Source organism: Oncorhynchus tshawytscha, linkage group LG07 (genome assembly GCF_018296145.1).
Source record: "Oncorhynchus tshawytscha isolate Ot180627B linkage group LG07, Otsh_v2.0, whole genome shotgun sequence".
NCBI lineage: Eukaryota > Metazoa > Chordata > Actinopteri > Salmoniformes > Salmonidae > Oncorhynchus > Oncorhynchus tshawytscha.
Window position 1 is genome coordinate 60,828,286 of NC_056435.1, and position 19,635 is coordinate 60,847,920.

The window sequence follows — 19,635 nt, forward strand, 5'->3', positions numbered from 1 at the left end:
CACTTTGCGACTTACAGCTCCCCTGCCGTCGTGACAGTCTGTCATTTCCACTAGTATAAATAGTTCAGCATTTATACTTTCTCTCAAACCGACACACCATGCTGAGTAGCAAAGTTTAGGTCCTGCAGTTACATCGATCTGACTGTGGTTGCTGGTGCTAAAATCTATTTGTTTCTCAAGTGTGGCAGCTGTATTTTTTTTGTTCCGTGAACAGCTTGTAAATTCTTGGCCCTTGTACTCCCTCTACTCCACCACAGCCTTTGGCTCCCGCAGGGACCGGGATGATGGCGGGCGACGTGCCTTTGGCAGTGGCTACCGCCGTGATGATGACGGGGGTGGTGGTGGCCGCTACGGGGATCGGGATCGCTACGGCGGGGACCGAGAGGACCGATATGAGAGGCGCGAGGAGAGAGGTGGTGAGGGTAATTGACCCTCAAATTACATTCAATATTATTTTGCTTATTCCATTATATTCTGTATGATATCAACCACATGTCCATGCTCTTACCCCTGCTGACACCATCCTCCCCTCAGGTCCCCTGCCTAGGTCCCCCTTTTAATTACTGAGTAGTGTGGTATTATATAATATGAACAGGTCTCCCTTGGTGATGTATTCAAGGTTCAAATAAAGATTTAAATTAATGCAAAATATGTCATCCTTATAACCCATATCCACTGTTACACCCTTCCCTCCACACCCAGGTGGTCCCACCCAGAGACCCAAGCTAGTCCTGAAGCCACGCAGCACGCCCAAGGAGGAGGAGCAGGCCCGCAGTGGTGGTGGGGGAGCTGCCCCAGCTGCTCCAGCGACTGCCCCCAGCTCCGGCCGTGCCTCCATCTTCGGAGCAGCCAAGCCCGTGGACACTGCAGCCAAGGAGCGGGAGGTGGAGGAGAAACTCCAGAGGCAGCTGGAAGAGGACAAGTCCAGGGGCTTTGAAAGAAAACCCCGTGACAGAGACAGGTGAGGGGTTGAGGGTGTAGCTGGAAAGTGCCAGAGCTGAAATGTTCTCTCAAATTGTGTACAAATTTGTTTACGTCCCTGTTAGTGAGCATTTCTTCTTTGCCAAGATAATCCATCCACCTGACAGGTGTGGCACATCAAGAAGCTGATTACAGCCTGATCATTACACAGGTGCACCTTGGGCTGTGTACAATAAAAGGCCACTCTAAATTGTGCTGTTTTGTCACTACTCAATGCCACAAGTTGAGGGAGCGTGCAATTGACATGCTGACTGCAGGAATGTCCACCTGAACAGTTGCCTGAGAATTAAATGTTAATTTCTTTACCATAAGCCGCCTCCATTTTAGAGAATTTGGCAGTGCGTTCAACCAGCCTCATAACAGCAGGCCACGTGTAACCATGCCAGCCCCGGACCTCCACATCTGGCTTTTTTACCTGGGGTGTCGTCTGAGACCAGCCACCCAAACAGCTGATGAAACTGAGGAGTATTTCTGTCTGTAATAAAGCCCTTTTGTGGGGAAAAAACGTGTTGTGGGCTCAGCTCTCCAGGGGTTGGGATCGGCTCTCCAGGGGGTGGGCCTATGCCCACCCGAGGCTGCACCGCTGTCCAGTCATTTGAAATCCATAGATTAGGGCCTAATGAACTTATTTCAATTGTCTGAGTTCCTTATTTGAACTGTAACTTAGTAAAATATTTGAAATTGCTGTATGTTGTGTGTTTACATTTTTGTTGAATATATTTACCCAATCTTTCTCTTCTCGTGCGTAGGGACCCAAGTTGGAGGAGTGAGGAGCCACTTTCTGAGCGACCTGCAACACGCTCCCGCACAGGAAGTGAGTCATCACAGACTGGAAGTACATCTGGAGGAAGAGGTGATCAACCATATTAATCTTCTGAGTTTTATCCAGTTCTCTTTGTAGTCTCTTTGCTTGTGGTGTGAGCACGCATACATGATCAGCTTTTAAATGTGACCACACTATCCATTGTATTTTCACTGTAGATATGTTTTCTGTCAGCTATCAAATTAGTGGTTCCTTGCAACAGCCACTCCTTTTCAGCAGTATTTCAAGGAATGCGTATCTATGGTGTGATCTGTTTGCTTAAATATGTGTTTATATACAGTACCAGTCAAAATTTTAGGGTACCAACACATTCAAGTGTTTTTCTTTATTTTTACTATTTTCTACATTGCAGAATAATAGTGACATCAAAACTATGAAATAACACACATGGAATCATGTAGTAACCCAAAAAGATTTACTTTTGAGATTCTTCAAAGTAGCTACCCTTTGCCTTGACGACAGCTTAGCACATTCTTGGCATTCTTTCAAGCAGCTTCATGAGTTAGTCACCTGGAATGCTTGAAGGAGTTCCCACATATGGTGAGCACTTGTTGGCTGCTTTTCCTTCACTCTGCGGTCCAACTCATCCCAAACCATCTCAATTGGGTTGAGGTCGGGTGATTGTGTAGGCCAGGTCATCAGATGCAGCACTCCATCACTCTCTTTCTTGGTCAAATAGCCCTTACACAGTCTGGAGGTGTGTTGGGTCAGTGTCCTGTTGAAAAACAAATGATTGTCCCACTAAGTGCAAACCAGATGGGATGATGTATCGCTGCAGAATGTGGTAGCAATGCTGGTTAACGGTGCCTTGAATTCTAAATAAATCAGTGTCACCAGCAAAGCACCATCACTCCACCACCTCCATGCTTCACGGTGGGAACCACACATGCGACGATCACCTTCTCTGAGTCTGAGGCATTGCGGTTGGAACCAAAAATCTCAGTTGGACTCTTCATACCAAAGGACAGATTTTCACTGGTCTAATTGCTCATACGTACATTGCTTATGTTTCTTGGCCCAAGCAAGTCTCTTCTTATTGGTGTCCTTCAGTTGTGGTTTCTTTGCATCAATTCGACCATGAACACCTGATTCACAGTCTTCTCTGAACAGTTGATTTTGAGATTAGGGGTGCATGATATCTCGGTAAACATATTAGCTATAAATGCCAACATCGGTATCGGCCCAATGTCTAGTTTAACACCAATGTGTTAAACCGATGTCAAAGCTGACGTGCATACCAATATAATGTGGGTAGATTATGTAATGATGCCACAAAAAATACAGCGCAACACCGCATTCCTAACCCAGCCCACAATGTCTGCGGTGTGGATCTATTTTGAAGTTTCAAAGGAAGATAACAAAAAGGCCATATGCAATGTTTGTGCTGCTATTATTTCCTGAGGGGAGAAAGTCCAATACCACAAACGTAATTACTCATTTGAAAGTGCATCTTTCCCAGACCTTCAGCGACTACTTAGAACAAAAGCAGAAAAAAACTAAACGCACCTCCAACAACTAAATGAGTTCAAGTCGAGCAGTCATTTGAAAGAGTAAGAATTTCAGCGAGACAACTCAAAAGCTCAATTAATTAACGGCAAGATAATGGATTTCATTGCCCTTGACAATCTGTCGTGGATGGTGTTGGCTTTCGCCGACTGATCGAGCACCTTGAGAATGGTAAAGTGTGGCTACTTTGAAGAATCTCATAAAATATATTTTGATTTTAACATGTTTTTGGTTATTTTATGATTCCATGTGTTATTTCATAGTTTTGATGTCTTCAATATTATTCTACAATGTAGAAAATATTAAAAAATAGAGAAACCCTTGAATGAGTACTTCCGACTGTTACTGTGTGTTGTGCCTTCCTTTCCTCTTCATTCTGCACCGAACTAAATAGACGGCATGGGTGAATGTAACGTGTATTCCATTTTAGCCAATTTGTTTTCAATACAAGTTAAAGGAGCGGAGCAGAGGTAGCCCCTTCTACGTCCGAGACAACCCAAACAGTCAGTTTTAATACTGAAATCTCACCCTCTTTTGTCCAGTCTCGCGGCGCAGAGAGAGCGAGCGATCTGTTGAGAACGAAGTATTCAGTGGTAAGGAGGATGACCCTCCCTCTCCCGGAGCTCGCCCTACTTCCGCCAACTCTTCCACATCTTCCTCCAAGGAGCCCCTCAAGGTGATGCCCGCACCACCACCCAAGGAGAATGCCTGGGCCAAGCGCCCTGCTGTGAGCGCAGGGTCCACCCCTGTCTCCCCCAGTGACGCGGCATGTCCCAAACTGAGGTCAGAACATGTTCTTATACGTCTTGTATATTGTATAGCATCTGTGGATAACGGTGTGGCCAATTTGTCACATCATTACCAAAAGCCTGTCTTGGAGTTAGCTAAAGGTCTGAATGTCCGTTCTCTTTCAGCTCAAGTTCTGCAGATGAAAGAGGATCTGGAAGGGGTAAGGCACTCGGACTGCAAAGAACTTGTGCTTGTGTGTTTTTGTTAGTGGTTCATTCCAAATAAGGTGTAATGGAGACTTTGTCCTAATCTAATCCCAGAGTGGACCAACTAGGCCTTTCGGTCCTACTCTCAGATTAAGAGATTTTGTTCTGAAGTCAAGCGTGAGTGTTACTGACACTTTGGGGTTTTATTTACCCCCTCGCCCTTGAATGACTGCTGGATTGTGATATCTAACATCACATTCCAATTCTAAAAGGAAATTATTGATTGTTTCCACTTTTTCTCTGGGTTTGGTGATTTAGCTAAAGCAGGGGAGATTGGGTGGATTGGGATGAGGCCACAACTTGACTAACATGGATCAAAATAGTGTAGCACTGCCCAATTATGGTCCTGGATGATCTCTCCTGTTGGTTCTCTTGCCTGTTTCATTGGCTAGCTATCTCAGGACTCCATATTGCAACTATAAAGCACTGGTCTGAAGGGTTGGCAAAAAGCTATATGGAAGGTCCCAACTACCTTGCCACTAGTACTTCACAAAATTATTTCAAATTGATTATGTGATGGGACATCAGAAGCAACTTTGAAGTATTGGAATCCAGCTCTAATTTACTGAATTATCAGTTGGTATAAAACCCAGGAGAGAAGAGGCAGCAGGAACCAAACTGGGCAGCCCTGGTGTAAAGTTAAAGTGGGGAACCCTTGATCCTGTATGGGTGCAGTGTCTGATTCTTTCCCAGGGTCGTGCTCTGTAGGCACCAAACACCTAATGTTCAACCTTCAACACCCCTTCCCATAAAACATTTTGAAAGTTCTAGTTTGTGCCTCCTGAACATGACCCTGATGTTGTCAAGCTCTTGACAGATTTTGCCATTAATATGTGGTTAGCTCCTGGGAAATGAGGTAAGATTATTCATTTTTTAATGGATATGGTTTATTAATCATGTGAAGGTTGTCAGTCAGCAAAAGCAGCAGACCCTGCGGCCATTAAGGAAAATGGGTTCCCTTGGCCTGGGTTGTATTCAAGATCACAGAAGTTAGAAGTGTGAACCTCGCATTTGACAATACATGTTTTTGCTTAACTGCAAATGTTACGATCTTGAATGCAACCCTGGGCCAGAGGCGGCGTGGAATGCTGTTGTAGAGTGTAGCCTTAAGTGGAGTTCCAGCCACCCAAACCCCTCCCTCCATCCTCACTGTTTGGGCTCTCCCTTCCAGACGAGAATAAAGTGGACGGTGTGCGTCGGGACCGGGGCCCCCCACGGGGGAGAGGGGGGGCTGCGGGGCCTGGAGCAGGGCGGGGCCGAGGAGAAGGGGCCAACAGAGATCGACGAAGGGAGGAAGACAGGTCAGCCCAAAACGAGCTGCATTAGTGGAACAGGCAGGGAGGGTAATTGCAGCCAGGGCACCTCTAAAGGCTGGTTTATGGTCGGTACATCAACTGTTGGAAATTAAGAAAGTTAAAAGCAATGCAATTGCCACTATTGTTATTAGAAGTGTGGAAGTGCCTTCACTAGGGCCCAATACTCCTCAGTGAGGATATTACGGATGCAAACTGTAATTTCTTGGCTCTCCCGAACATGACGGCACAGCATTAGGACTCGCTTACCTCCACTACAAAAGCACAAAATTATAATTTGGAGGATTTGAACATGTCACAATCACTGAAGTTTGAAGTGTTGACTTATGTAAATATTGACAAAAAAATTGATGCGGCTACAGAACAGGGGTCTCTTACAGTAGCTTGCAGCCCACCTAATGAGTATCTTGCCAAACAATTTTGAAAGTACATGCAATTTTCACGTGTTCCACCGCAAACTTTCATTAACAAATTTCACAAGTGTCAGACACCCCAAGCTCCCAACAAGCCAAAACTAACACTATCTGCCAATTAATTTCCAGCAATATTGCCCCCGTCTGTGTGGTGCACACGTTTGTCTGTCACTCTGATGTGATAACTGCCTTGTGGGTTGACATACTTTCCCCAAAACTTTCTCAATTAAATGTTAGTAAGTACATTTATCTCTTTATTTGCCAACATTATGACATGAGCAGCAGCAGTACAAAATCATTGCTAGACCAGCAAATTAGATGGCACATTCATTCCTAAAGGGGAATTGAACTTTTAAAAAAAAAAATACAAAATCCGAGCTACATTTAAAATAAAATAAAAATCTGTGATTAAAGCATGGACATGTACTCTGAACATCCAATTTTGTTGTTTCTCTATGAACAACAAATTGTGTGAATCCCCCAAAAAATGTCAAACCAGAATTTGACTGAACTTAATTTGAGAATATTAAACATTTTTAGGGGAAATCAGATTTTATTGGGCCCCCCCTTTAGAGTTGGTTAAAACAAACATTGTTTTACCAAGTATATTGGCAGAACTTAGTGAGCTACTTTCTCTTGTACACTAAAGACCTGGGGAGGAGTTGCAGGCGAGTTACAGGTGAGAGGAGAATGTGCCTATTTGAAAGATAGCTTGTGACGTTTAAAAAAAAAAAAGTAGCTCATACTAGAAAAGGTTGCAGACCCCTTGTAGTTACTTGTTATGGTAACCTTAATATAACTTAATAACAGAACCGATTTAGTTTTAGGGAACAAAATAAGTGTTTAGCTAGCTAATTCCATGAACGAAAATATCCCTGGTTAAAGTACTGGCTGATTTTTTTTGCCTTTAAAAAAACAATTTGTGTCTTGCAGGCATGAGTAGATGTGGGTGTTTTCTTGTTTCTTTCGCAAGCTCCTCTTTAAACTGGATGGAAGTGGTTTAGGTTGTGTTCATAGCCATATTTTTTCACACCGATGTTAGGCAGTGATCCTCGATTCCTTTCCCTAACATAACACACTTTTTTTATCAAGCCCCATACAATCACACCTAAGTTTGATCATTAGTTGAGTAGGCAAGCTTGTGTGGGGGGGTATGGTTAGCAGATGTTAATGCGAGTGTAGCGAAATGCTTGTGCTTCTAGTTCCGACAATGCAGTAATGTGTCATGTTTGGGGTAGCCTACTTGAGGACCGGAGCAATCACTCCTGTTGATGACTAACTGTTAACCAGCCTTTAGAGGTTATATGGGAGATTGTGAGGGTGTGAATACTATTAGTCTTCTCCTGCATTTACAGTTATGAGTGGATTATATTGGATCAATTTGACTGGGAATGATTTGGTGTCATACTGTTGAACGGTGTGCTAGTGCACTCACAGGCTCTGACCCTTAAGACTTAGCTGGACAGTGAAGTTTAACTTAGTGTTTATTCTGATTGTAGAAAGGATAACAGAAGAGATCGGGACTCAAGACCAGCACCAGAGCCAAAGAAATACGAAGAGTCCCCAACTCCCGTGAGTCCTGGTGTCACATCAAGTGCTCTTGACCCACCCCATAGTGGATTTGGATTTTCCTCAAACTCCCACACACTGTTGTTCAGGGGGAGTCAAAAGGTTTTGAAAACTGAACGATCTCGTCTTTCACTGAACCTGTCCCCCAAATTGTCTTCAGTCCTTTACCCCATAATCTTGTCACATTGGCTTCAGTGTTCTACTGAAACTGCCCATGGTAGCACCCTTTTTAGAGTATCCCTCAATGTCGCCAGATTTTTCCTCAGTCTTTGTTTGTTCTTCTGTCTTTTTTGCTTTTATTGCAAAATTCACACATCAGGGAAAAACATGGGTCCCGCTTACTGAAAAGTTCACTGATATTTGTATAAATAGTTATCCATACATATTGTGGGGGTGATAAACATTGGTTAAAGCTCAATGTTAGTCAATTCTCCCAACCATCATATCTAAGCCAATCAATTTGATTGGAGATACACAACACACTCCCTGCCTCTCGTCCTGAGCTGTTCCGGCCTTTACCGAGAATGACATACTGGATGTCTTTAACAGGGTCATTAGCAATTGACTGAGTATTTTCTGTGCCTACCTAGCTCAAATTCTAGGCATCGGATTAAAATGAGGTTATAGCATCCACAAGTGACAATTTGATTTGAGGATTGACTGTTAACTGTTTCACCTATGTTCAATTTCTAATTTCTCTCATGCTCATTTCTGTCCATTTAAGAACCAATTAGGTGCTACCCTTTTGTAGCATTTCTGACAATGCTAACATCTTTTCAGCTCAATCTGAGTTCTAAAACTGGAACCAACAACTCTGTTGCTGCACAACAGTAGCAGCTAGCTAGCAGCTGTAGCTAGCTAGCTAACCGCAGTTGGATGAGAAGCAAGCTACAAGCAAAAGGTTGTTAGCGAGATGGGTATATTTTGCTATGGGGGATTTTTCATATGGCTGAAGTCATCTGTAAATTACACTGAACAAAAATCTAAATGCAACATGTAAATTGTTGGCCTCATGTTTTATGAGCTGAAATTAAACATAAACAAAAGTTTTTCATATGCACAAAAAGCGTATTAATCATATTGTGCACAAATTAGTTTACATCTTTGTTCGTAAACGTTCATTTTTTGCCAAGATAATCGATCCACCTGACATGAATCGCATATCAAGAAGCTGATTTAGCAGCATGATCATTACACAGGTGCAACATGTGCTAGGACAATGTAAGGCAGCTCTAAAATGTGAAGTTTTGGCACAACAATGCCACAGATGTCAAGTTGAGGAAGCATGCAGTTGGCTTGCTGACTGCAGGAATGTCCACCAGAGCTGTTGCCAGATAATTGAATGTTCATTTCTCTACCATAAGCCACCACAATGTCATTTTAGAGAATTTGGCAGTTTGTCCAAATGGCCTCACAATCAGACCATGTGTGTGGTGTTGTGTAGGTTTGCTGATGTCAACGTTGTGAACAGAGTGCTCCGTGGTGGTTATGGTATGGGCAGGCATAAGCGAAGGACAACAAACACAATGGCAATTTGAATGCAGAGATACCGTGACGAGATCCACAATTCCTGGAAGCTAAAAATGTTCCAGTTCTTCCATGGCTTGCATACTCTCCAGGCATGTCACCCATTGAGCATGAGTTTGGAACGCTCTTGGATTAACGTGCTCAACGTATTCCAGTTTCCACCAATATCCATAAACTTCCCACAGCCATTGAAGAGGAGTGGGAAAACATTCCACAGGCCAAAATCAACTCCATGTGAAGATGTCACACCAGATACTGATTGGTTTTCTGATCAATGCCCCTACCTTTTCATTTTTAAACTACTGTATCTGTGACAAACATGCCTATCTGTATTCCCAATCATGTGAAATCTATAGATTAGGTCCTAATGCATTTATTTTAATTGAATGATATCCTTATGAACTAACTCAGTAAAATCTTTGAAATTGTTGCATGTTTGGTTTTATATTTTTGTTCAGTGCCTTTGGGATGTATTCAGAAGCCTTGTCTTTTTCTACATTTTGTTAAGTTATTCCAAAATTGATTACATTGTGTGTATGTCGCCCATAAATCTACACAGAATACCCCATAATGACAAAGCAAAAACAGGCTTTAAGAAATGTTTGCTCATGTTTCATTTTACATAAGTATTCAGACCCTTTACTCAGTACGTTGTTGAAGCACCTTTGACAGCGACTACAGCCTCGAGTCTTCTTGGGTATGACGCTACAAGCTTTGCACATGTATTTGGGAGTTTCTTGCATTCTTCTCTGCAGATCCACTCGAGCGATGTTGGGTGGATGGGGAGTGTTGCTGCACAGCTATTTTCAGGTCTCCAGAGATGTTCCATCGGGTTGAAGTCCGAGCTCTGGCTGGGCCTCTCAAGGACATTGAGACTTGTCCCGATGCTACACTTGCATTGTCTTGGCTGTGTGCTTAGTGCCTTGCAAAAGTATTCATCCCCACTGGCATTTTTCCTATTTTGTTGCATTACAACCTGTAATTTAAATGGATTTTTAATATGGATTATATGTAATGGACATACACAACAGTCCAAATTGGTGAAATGAAAAAAAGAACTTGTTTAAAACCTCTCTGGGATGTGTGGGATGCTAGCGTCCCACCTGGCCAAAAGCCAGGGAAAATGCACAGGTCCAAATTCAAATAAATTACTGTAAAAATCTTACTTTCATTAAATCACACATTCAAGATAGCAAATTAAAGTTACACTTGTTGTGAATCCAGCCAACATGTCAGATTTCAAAAAGGCTTTTCGACGAAAGCAAACGATGCTCTTATCTGAGGATAGCACCTCCGTAAACAAAGAGAGAAACCATATTTCAACCCTGCAGGCACGACACAAAACGCAGAAATAGAAAATATAATTTGTGCCTTTGACGAGCTTCTTTTGTTGGCACTAATATGTCCCATAAACATCACAAATGGTCCTTTTATTCGATTAATTCCGTTGATATATATCCAAAATGTCCATTTATTTGGTGCGTTTGATCCAGAAAAACACTGGTTCCAACTTGCTCAACGTGACTACAAAATATCTCAAAAGTTACCTGTAAACTTTGCCAAAACGTTTCAAACTATTGTAATACAACTTTAGGTATTTTTTTACGTTTAAAAATTGAAGACTGGATGATCCTTGTTCAATACAGGAAGAAAACAAACCGAAGATAGCTTTCTGGTCACGCGCCTCTAACAGTACACTTCAAGATGATTGTACTTCATTACACAAAGGAATAACCTCAACCAATTTCTATAGACTGACATCCAGTGGAAGCGATAGGAACTGCAAGAAGGTCCCTTTAGAAATCTGGATTCCCAATGAAAACCCATTGAAAAGAGTGACTTCAAAAAAGAAATAATAATAATCTGAATGGTTTGTCCTCGGGTTTTCGCCTGCTAAATAAGTTCTGTTATACTCAGACATGACTCAAACAGTTTTAGAAACTTCAGTGTTTTCTATCCAAATCTACGAATAATATGCATATCTTATCCTCTGGGGATGAGTAGCAGGCAGTTGAATTTGGGCATGCATTTCATCCGGACGTGAAAATACTGCCCCGTCACCAATACGTTTTTTTTTTAAAGTAACAAAAAAAGGTAAAGTGGTGCGTGCATATGTATTCACCCCCTTTGCTATGAAGCCCCTAAATAAGATCTGGTGCAACCCATTTACCTTCAGAAGTCACATAATTAGTTAGATTGCACACAGGTGGACTAAGTGTCACATGGTCTCAGTATATATACACCTGTTCTGAAAGGCCCCAGGGTCTGCAACACCAAGGAGTTTTCCAAACAGGTCAGGGACAAAGTTGTGGAGAAGTACAGATCAGGGTTGGGTTATAATTATTTTTTAAAATCCAAAACCTTGAACATCCGGAGCAGATTTTCATGACGGATATTTGTACTTTTCTCCGTTTATCTTTGCCCCGATCCTGGCTAGTCTCCTAGTACCTGCTGCTGAAAAATATCCCACAGCATGATGCTGCCATCATGCTTCACCGTAGGGATGGTGCCATGTTTCCTCCAGATTTGACGCTTGGCATTCAGGCCAGAGTTCAATCTTGGTTTCATCAGAGCAGAGAATCTTGTTTCTCGTTGTCAGAAAGTATTTAGGTGCCTTTTGGCAAACTCCAAGTGGGCTGTCGTGCCTTTTACTGAAGAGTTTCTTCCGTCTGGCCACTATCAGAAATGCCTGATTAGTGGAGTGCCGCGGAGATGGGAGAACCTTCCAGAAGGACAACCATCTCCACAGAGGAACTCTAGAGCTCTGTCAGAATGACCATCGGGTTCATGGTCACCTCCCTGACCATGGCCCTTGTTCCCTGATTTGCTCAGTTTGGCCAAGCGGCCAGCTCTAGGAAGAGTATTGGTGGTTCCAAACTTCCATTTAAGAATGGAGGCCATTGTGTTCTTGAACCGTCAATGCTGCAGAAATTAGTTGGTACCCTTCCCCAGATCTGTGCCTCAACACAATCCTGTCTCAGTGCTCTACGGCAATTCCATCGAATTCATGGCTTGGTTTTTGCTCTGACATGCACTGTCAACTGTGGGATCTTTTATAGACAGGTGTGTGTGCCTTTCCAAATCCATGTCCATTCAATTGAATTTACCACAGGTGGACTCCAAATAAGTTGTGGAAAGATCTCAAGGATGATAAATGGTAACAGGATGCACCTGAACTCAATTTCGAGTCTCATAGCGCAAGGTCTGAATACTAATGTAAATAAGGGTATTTCGTTTTTTAAAATTAATTTGGCAAAATTACAAAATCTTTTCACTTTGTAATAATGGAGTATTGTGTGTGTGTGTAGATTGTGTATATATGTGAGTGTATGTGTGTATATTTAAAAAAAAAAAAAAAAATTATTTTAGAATAAGGCTGTAACATAACAAAAAAAGTCACGGGGTCTGAATTCAAGATGGCAAATGTCCTTTGCTGCTATTACAGCCAGTAACTGTAAACCAACAAGACTGTACCAATGTTGACTTCAAATTCAGTAGCTACATTCCATAAAGCATAGCTAGCTAAGCAAAGTGCATTGTCAACACAACTTTGATAAACCGCCATGCTGCAAACTTATAATACTTTCAATTGGCATGCTCATCTAGTTACTCCAGCATGATAGTCAAACTGGCTAGATGCCTACGTGTGCAGCCAGATTTTCAGGTTCAGCAGAAACACTGCTAGCGAGCCTACATTTCCTCAACCAAGATAAGCCTATACCAACACAAACTGTAGCTGATTTTAAAACGAATCGTCTTGCTAAGAAATTGTTAGCTATGTTGAATCTAAACCCGGCCAAAGCACATGCAAGTAGCCCATTGGCAGTGCATTGCTGTGAGTGTACACATACTAGCTATTTAATTAGCTAGATCAACACACGAGACCGACACGTTGCTGCTCTAGCATCCAGGACAAATTCCAGAGCCTAACTTATGATCCGTACATTCAGTACATGCTCTTTCCATGCAATTTTCTTAGCACTAACTTTGATTCAAAGGGTATTAACCAATTTATTTAACTGGGCATGTCAGTTAAGAACAAATGTATTATTTATGATGGCCAAACCCTAACCCGGACAACACTGGGCCAATTGTGTCGCCGCCCTATGGGACCCCAATCACGGCTAGTTGTGATACAGCCTGGAATCGAACTAGGGTCTGTGGTGACTCTTCTAGCCACTCGGGAGTCCAATCAACCTTGTCAAGTTACAGTTCGGTGTGTCCCCAGAAATCTGAACCCAGTACAAATAACTTTTTAAGACCATTTTCCCAGATATATTTTAGACAATGTTTCAAATATATTTTCCTGACGTTAAAGCTTATTTTCCGGATGTTGAAATCAGGTATTCTTTGGGGTTCTGAATTAATATTTACTATTATACTATTGAAATAATAATATATATTTTTTTCTACTGCAGTGGTTTTCAAACCTCTCCTCGGAGAACCCCAGACGTTTCACAATTTTGCTTTAGCTCTGATATAGTTATTCAAGAGGTTTAGAATTAGTTGACTCAGGGGTGCTAGCTCTGGAATAGATTAATTACATGGAACGGCCTGGGGTCCCCATAGAGAAGTTTGATTACCTCTACAGTGCTGACCAGACCATATCTGAATCCATCATTATATGATGATTGGTTCAGATTTGGTCCAGAACTAAAATCAACATCCGTGGACGAGATTCCCTAAATACACTGCTTCGATACAGCTAAGACCCTTTAGCACGTTAGGATAATTTGTTTAAGGTTAGGGAAAGAGTTGGCAAAAATGCTCTCCCTAACCCGTTGCAAAAATGTCCTTGTATCGAAGTGGTGTGTTTTTAGGGAAATCGAGGCTAGCCCGGGCCGCACCAAAAATAAACCCCAAAAAACACATCCGGGCAGGACCGAAAAAGACAGGCAAAAGACCTTGGTGTAGGTCCCCTTAGTGGGAAGTAGCCATCAACAAGTAAACAAAACTTTCCAATTGCACTCAGCCAAATGATTAAGTCACTTACAGGAACTGGTATGTGCTAAAGGTAAAGCAGCTATTGATATTCACCCCTCTTTAAAGATAGACTCCCATGTTTTGCATGAATGCATATAGCCATGTCTGAAGTAATAGCCAGGGCCCAGTTTCCTGATAGCGATGGAACTTGAGTTTTTTTATTTTTACGATGCATCGTTAATATAACGTTCGTAGAACTCATCTTTCCCAAAACACGATGTAGGGAGAACTTTCAATAAGTGTGTCGTTAGAGCATGTCTCGATACTGATCGGATCTGAAGAATGGTTGTGCTGCTCTCGGATCAGCGTTCTCCATTCAAATCTTACCTTAAAATTAGATACTACGACTGATCATCTATGGCTGCAAATATTGAGGTGGCTCACACAAAACCCAAACCGGCTGCGCACATGTCCCCCCACACCAAACACGATCACGACAAGTGGGTTAAAATATCAAAACAAACACTGAACCTATTACATTAATTTGGGGGCAGGTCAAAAAGCATTAAACATTTATGGCAATTTAGTTAGCTAGCTTGCTGTTGCTAGCTAATTTGTCCTGGGATTTAAACATTGAGTTATTTTACCTGAAATGCACAAGGTCCTCTACTCCAACAATTAACCCACACATGAAACGGTCAACTGAATCGTTTCTAGTCATCTCTCCTCCTTTGAGGATTTTTCTTCTTTGAACTTGAGTGGCATCTAAACTTTCATAGTATTACCACGATGACCGACAACAGTTCCTCATTGCTTCTTTTAACCAATGAGAAGATGGGAGAGGCAGGACTTGCAGCGCGAGCTGTGTCACAAATAGAACTGACTTCTATTTTAGCCCTTTGCAATGCAGATGCTCGCAAGCAGTGTGGGTGCAATAATTGAATAATATAGGTTGCTAAATTTATTTTGCAATGCGAGTGGTGTAGTCAGGGTGTTATTGTAATGCTTAGGCTATGCACTAAATCAAATATTTGTCACATTGCGCACATGTTAGTCCTATACCATGGAATTGAGGCAAAAATTACAGCCTACAATTAGCAAAATGGAACTCAACTGATTGAACATGAAAATGATTTCATTATGATTGAATAATATAGGCTATTTAGCCAATTGTATTTGTCTTTAATGCAGTTCTCGGTTTTCATTTGAAGCATCTTTTTACCCTTTGCTTGTTTATAACAATTGCAAAGATATTAGCAACTTGGTATTGTAGTCAATTTCATTCTGAAGATATTGGTGGTCAGAGACAATTTTGAATCTTTGTTTATCGGGGAGAGTATGTATGAAGTGACATGGAAGGGCAAAAAAATCATTGAACGGCCCAGTTAGCTGTTCTACGAGTGCTCTGGGGTAAATTAGTGGTCTAAATGCTACTTTAGTTACAATGGTTTTGGGAAATGGCTCTGAGATTTAACAAGGAGCCTACAAAGGTCCTAACGGTGAATTTAGCATGAAGATGCTTTTGCGAAACCAGGTTCTGGACATTAAATTGAGACCATTTACACTTTGAAATGCAAATTACATTTCTGAAGACACCTTTTGCATGTGGAACTCTAATCACTTTCCGGTGTAAAAACAATGGAAACTAAAAATTGTTAAGTGTGAAGTAGACATTGGTCTGAAGCAGGAAAATAAAATAAATTCACATGAGCACCACAATGCATGCTCCACCAAGGTTTTCCATCACACAGCTTTGACCAACTACAGTAGCTATGATGGTCTATTGTACAAATGGTTTGAAGTATGCAGGTTGCTTAGGATTGAAACCTTCTCACACAGCTACTACTCTTCAGATGAATAATGGACTTTATATTGTCCTATTAAAATGTGTAAATACAGTACCAGTCAAAAGTTGACACCTCATTCTAGGGTTTTTATTTTCTACATTGTAGAATAATTGTGAATAAAACTATGAAATAACACATGGAATCATTTAGTAACCAAAAAGTGTTAACCAAACAAAATCTATTTTATATTTGAGATTCTTCAAAGTAGCCACCCTTTGCCTTGACGGCTTTGCACTTTGGCATTCTCTCAACCAGCTTCATGAGGCAGTCACCTGGATTGCATGTCAATTAACAGGTGTGCCTTGTTAAAAGTTGTTGAGCCAATCAGTTGTATTTGTATTTATTTAGGATCACCATTAAAATACATTCACAGATTTCACAACAGACTGTGCCCCCTCAGGTCCTTACTCCACCACTACTACATATCTACAGTACAAAATCTGTGTATAGTGCAAATGTTATCGTCTGTGTATGCATGCGTCTGTGCCTATGTTTGTTCGCAGTCCCTGCTGTTCCATAAGGTATTTTTTATTTTACTGCTTTCATCAGTTACTTGATGTGGAATAGAGTTCCATGTAGTCATTGCTCTATGTAGTACTGTATGCATGGGTTTTTGAAGGCAGAGCAGCACTTTTATTATAGACAGACTTCTCCCTATCTTAGCTACTCTTGACTCAATGTTTTGACCATGACCGTTTACAATCCAGGGTTACTTCAAGCAGTTTAGTCATCTCAATTTGTTCAATTTCCACGTGATTTATTACAAGATTTAGTTGAGATTTAGGGTTTAGGGAATGGTTTGTCCCAAATACAATGCTTTTAGTTTTAGAAATATTTAGGACTAACTTATTCCTTGCCACCCACTCTGAAACTAACTTTTCCAAGTTGTCAGACCCCGGTGGCTTGTCATGTTGATACAATACTTTTTTCACCTCTTCCATATTCACTTTACAGAATTCAAAATTATAATGCTTGTCTTTCATAATTTGGTCAGATAAACTTGGACGTGTTAGGGTTTGTTTCTGGCATGTCATGCCTAAATGTGCTAATCTTGCCAATGAAAAAATAAAGTAGTTAGCTTATTCATCACAAAACCAACTGATATTGCCATCTGATTCAATGGATGATGGAGCTGAGTTGACCTTTTTTCCCAAAATTTATTTTAACTTCAAGAACTTGGAAAGTTTCTTCAAGTGCAATCTCAAAGACCATCAAGCCCTCAATCTGGCTCTCATGAGTAACTGCACCTCCGATTGCAGCCCAAATAAATGCTTCACAGTAGCAGTTCAAGTAGCAGACACCATCTCAACATCAACTGTTCAGAGGAGACTGTGAATCAGGCCTTCATGGTTGAATTGCAGCAAAGAACCCACTCCAATAAGAAGACTTGCGTGGGCCAAGAAACACGAGAAATTTAAATTCGACCGGTGAAAGTCTGTCCTATGGTCTGAATAGATCAAATTTGAGATTTTTTTTGTTCAAACCGCCGTATCTTTTTGATACGCAGAGTAGGTAAACGGATGATTCCCGCATGTGGTTGACTGTGAAGCATGGAGGAGGAAGTGTGGGGGTGCTTCGTTGGTGACACTCAGTGATTTTATTCATAATTCAATGCACACTTAACCAGCATGGTTACCACAGTGTTCTGCAGCGATATGCCATCCCACCTGGTGTGCACTTAGTGGGACTGTCATTTGTTTTTCCACGGGACAATGACCCAACACACCTCCAGGCTGTGTAAGGGCTATTTGACCAAGAAGGAGTTTGATGGAGTGCTGCATCAGATGACCTGACCTCCACAATCACCTGACCTCAACCCAGTTGAGATGGTTTGGGATGAGTTAGACTGCAGAGTGAAGGAAAAGCAGCCAACAAGCGCTCAGCATGTGTGGGAAGTCCTTCAAGACTGTTGGATAAGCATTCCTCATGAAGCTGGTTGAGAGAATGCCAAGAGTGTGCAAAGCTGTCATCAAGGCAAAGGGTGGCTACATTGAAGAAACTCATATAAAATATATTTTGAATTGTTTAACACTTTTTGGTTACTACATGATTCCATAGTTTTGATGTGTTCACCATTTTTTTATTTTTTATTTCACCTTTATTTAACCAGGTAGGCTAGTTGAGAACAAGTTCTCATTTGCAACTGTGACATTCTACAATGTAGGAAATGGTAAAGGAACCTTGAATGAGTAGGTGTCAACTTTTGACTGGTGATGTGTATGTATATATATCTGAGTGTATTAAACATTATGAACATCTGCTCTTTCCATGAGACTGACCAGGTGAAAGCTGTGATCCCTTTTTATTAATGTCACTTAAATCTACTTCAATCGGTGTAGATGAAGGATTTTTAGGCCTAGAGACACAGATACTGTACGTGCTGCAACACTGCTGGGTTTTTCACGCTCTCCAGTTTCACTGTGTGTATCAAGAATGATCTACCACCCAAAGGACATTAGCCAACTTTACAACTGTGGAGTCTGGCCGTGGCTTGCTATATAAAGAAGGTAGACAGGCATCAACTCATTCGGTTACTGTTCGGATGAACTGGGCAAAACAATCGACTGAGCATCGTATGATTGTCGGTGCCTATATGTCAGGAATGGCCTGTCTTCTAGCCTTTTCGCCCACTACTTTGGCTAGAGTTTGAGAATGGTGCTACAAACAAAAAACATCCAGACAGTGACAGTTCTGTGGGTGAAAACAGCTTGTTGATTATAGGTAAAAGGAGAATGGCATGAATTGTGCAAGCTAACAGGCGGGCCACAAACAGGAATGTAATGGCGCAAATACGTCTCACTTAAATCTGATTTATTTTTTATAATACAATGTGCAGTTTAGGTGCAAATTGTGACATAGTATTTAAGTGTTTGACCCGTTACCTGTAGTAGCACTGTACCATGAAAATACATAACTAAGGACATTTATTGTAATGTGGGACCAAATGAGCAATGTTAGGACCTCTCCTGATCTGAGTTTTTTTTGTTTCAGAAATTCAGCTCAGCCAGTAAATACGCCGCTTTGCTAATGGACAGCGAGCAAGGAGACGACGCGGAGGACAGCGTAGAATAAAGCGAGAGCGGGGGAGTGAAAAGAAGATCCAGTCAATGAAAGAATCTCACATTAAATATGAAAGTCTCCTCACCTGGTGTAGAGGCACCTGGGAGGTCGTCACTCCTACCTACTTTCCTTACTCGTAACCCTCCCTCCCCTCCCCTCCCCTTTTCAGGACTTTTCGGTTTCTAAAAAGAATAGTCATATACTGACTGGTTTTAAATGGAAAGGGAAAGGAATAGTCGACACAAGAAAATATGGAATATTGAATTAATTGTAATAAATAAAAAAGTGGGGTAAAAACAAATTGTTGACATTTGTGATGGTATGCATTGGGCTCCATCCTTCTCCCCAGTGGAAAAGGATGACGTTGGTTACTGGATGCTTGCTTGTCAGCCTGACCTATTAAATCTCATGTGCAGTTAAAAAGGCAAAAGAGGCATTGTTTTGTGGCAGTTCTAATGTTTCTTAATGATCAGAAGTTCTCTACCACAAGCATTGAATTTGTTTTTTTTACTCCTTCTAGCTGGTCTGTTGAGTGGAGCAATCGGCATTTGCCACCAGACTACTAAATTGCAAATCGAGTGCCAGCTCTGCCCACACAGCTAATAACCAGACATCCTCTGGAAAAGAGCGCACCCAATGAAAGTCTACCTTTGAGAAATGTCTGAAGCTGGTACTACT

At 41.5% G+C, this 19,635-nt stretch overlaps 1 protein-coding gene across 6 annotated transcripts in view; it reads left to right on the plus strand.

Annotated features, from left to right (window-relative positions):
- The window catches only part of LOC112246228 (eukaryotic translation initiation factor 4B-like), a 38,312-nt gene extending 19,054 nt beyond the window's left edge, over nt 1-19,258 (plus strand). For 3 of the 6 annotated variants that reach the window (XM_042324761.1, XM_042324763.1, XM_024414530.2), the window contains exons 8-15: nt 258-422; nt 703-961; nt 1,731-1,834; nt 3,853-4,093; nt 4,225-4,259; nt 5,477-5,606; nt 7,531-7,603; nt 18,889-19,258. In XM_042324761.1, coding sequence (XP_042180695.1) covers nt 258-422; nt 703-961; nt 1,731-1,834; nt 3,853-4,093; nt 4,225-4,259; nt 5,477-5,606; nt 7,531-7,603; nt 18,889-18,969 — 1,088 coding nt within the window. In that variant the 3' untranslated portion in view covers nt 18,970-19,258. The remainder of the gene's footprint in view (nt 1-257; nt 423-702; nt 962-1,730; nt 1,835-3,852; nt 4,094-4,224; nt 4,260-5,476; nt 5,607-7,530; nt 7,604-18,888) is intronic. The other 3 variants (XM_042324764.1, XM_042324765.1, XM_042324766.1) reach the window with 3 other exon arrangements.
- The last annotated feature ends 377 nt before the right edge of the window (nt 19,259-19,635 follow it).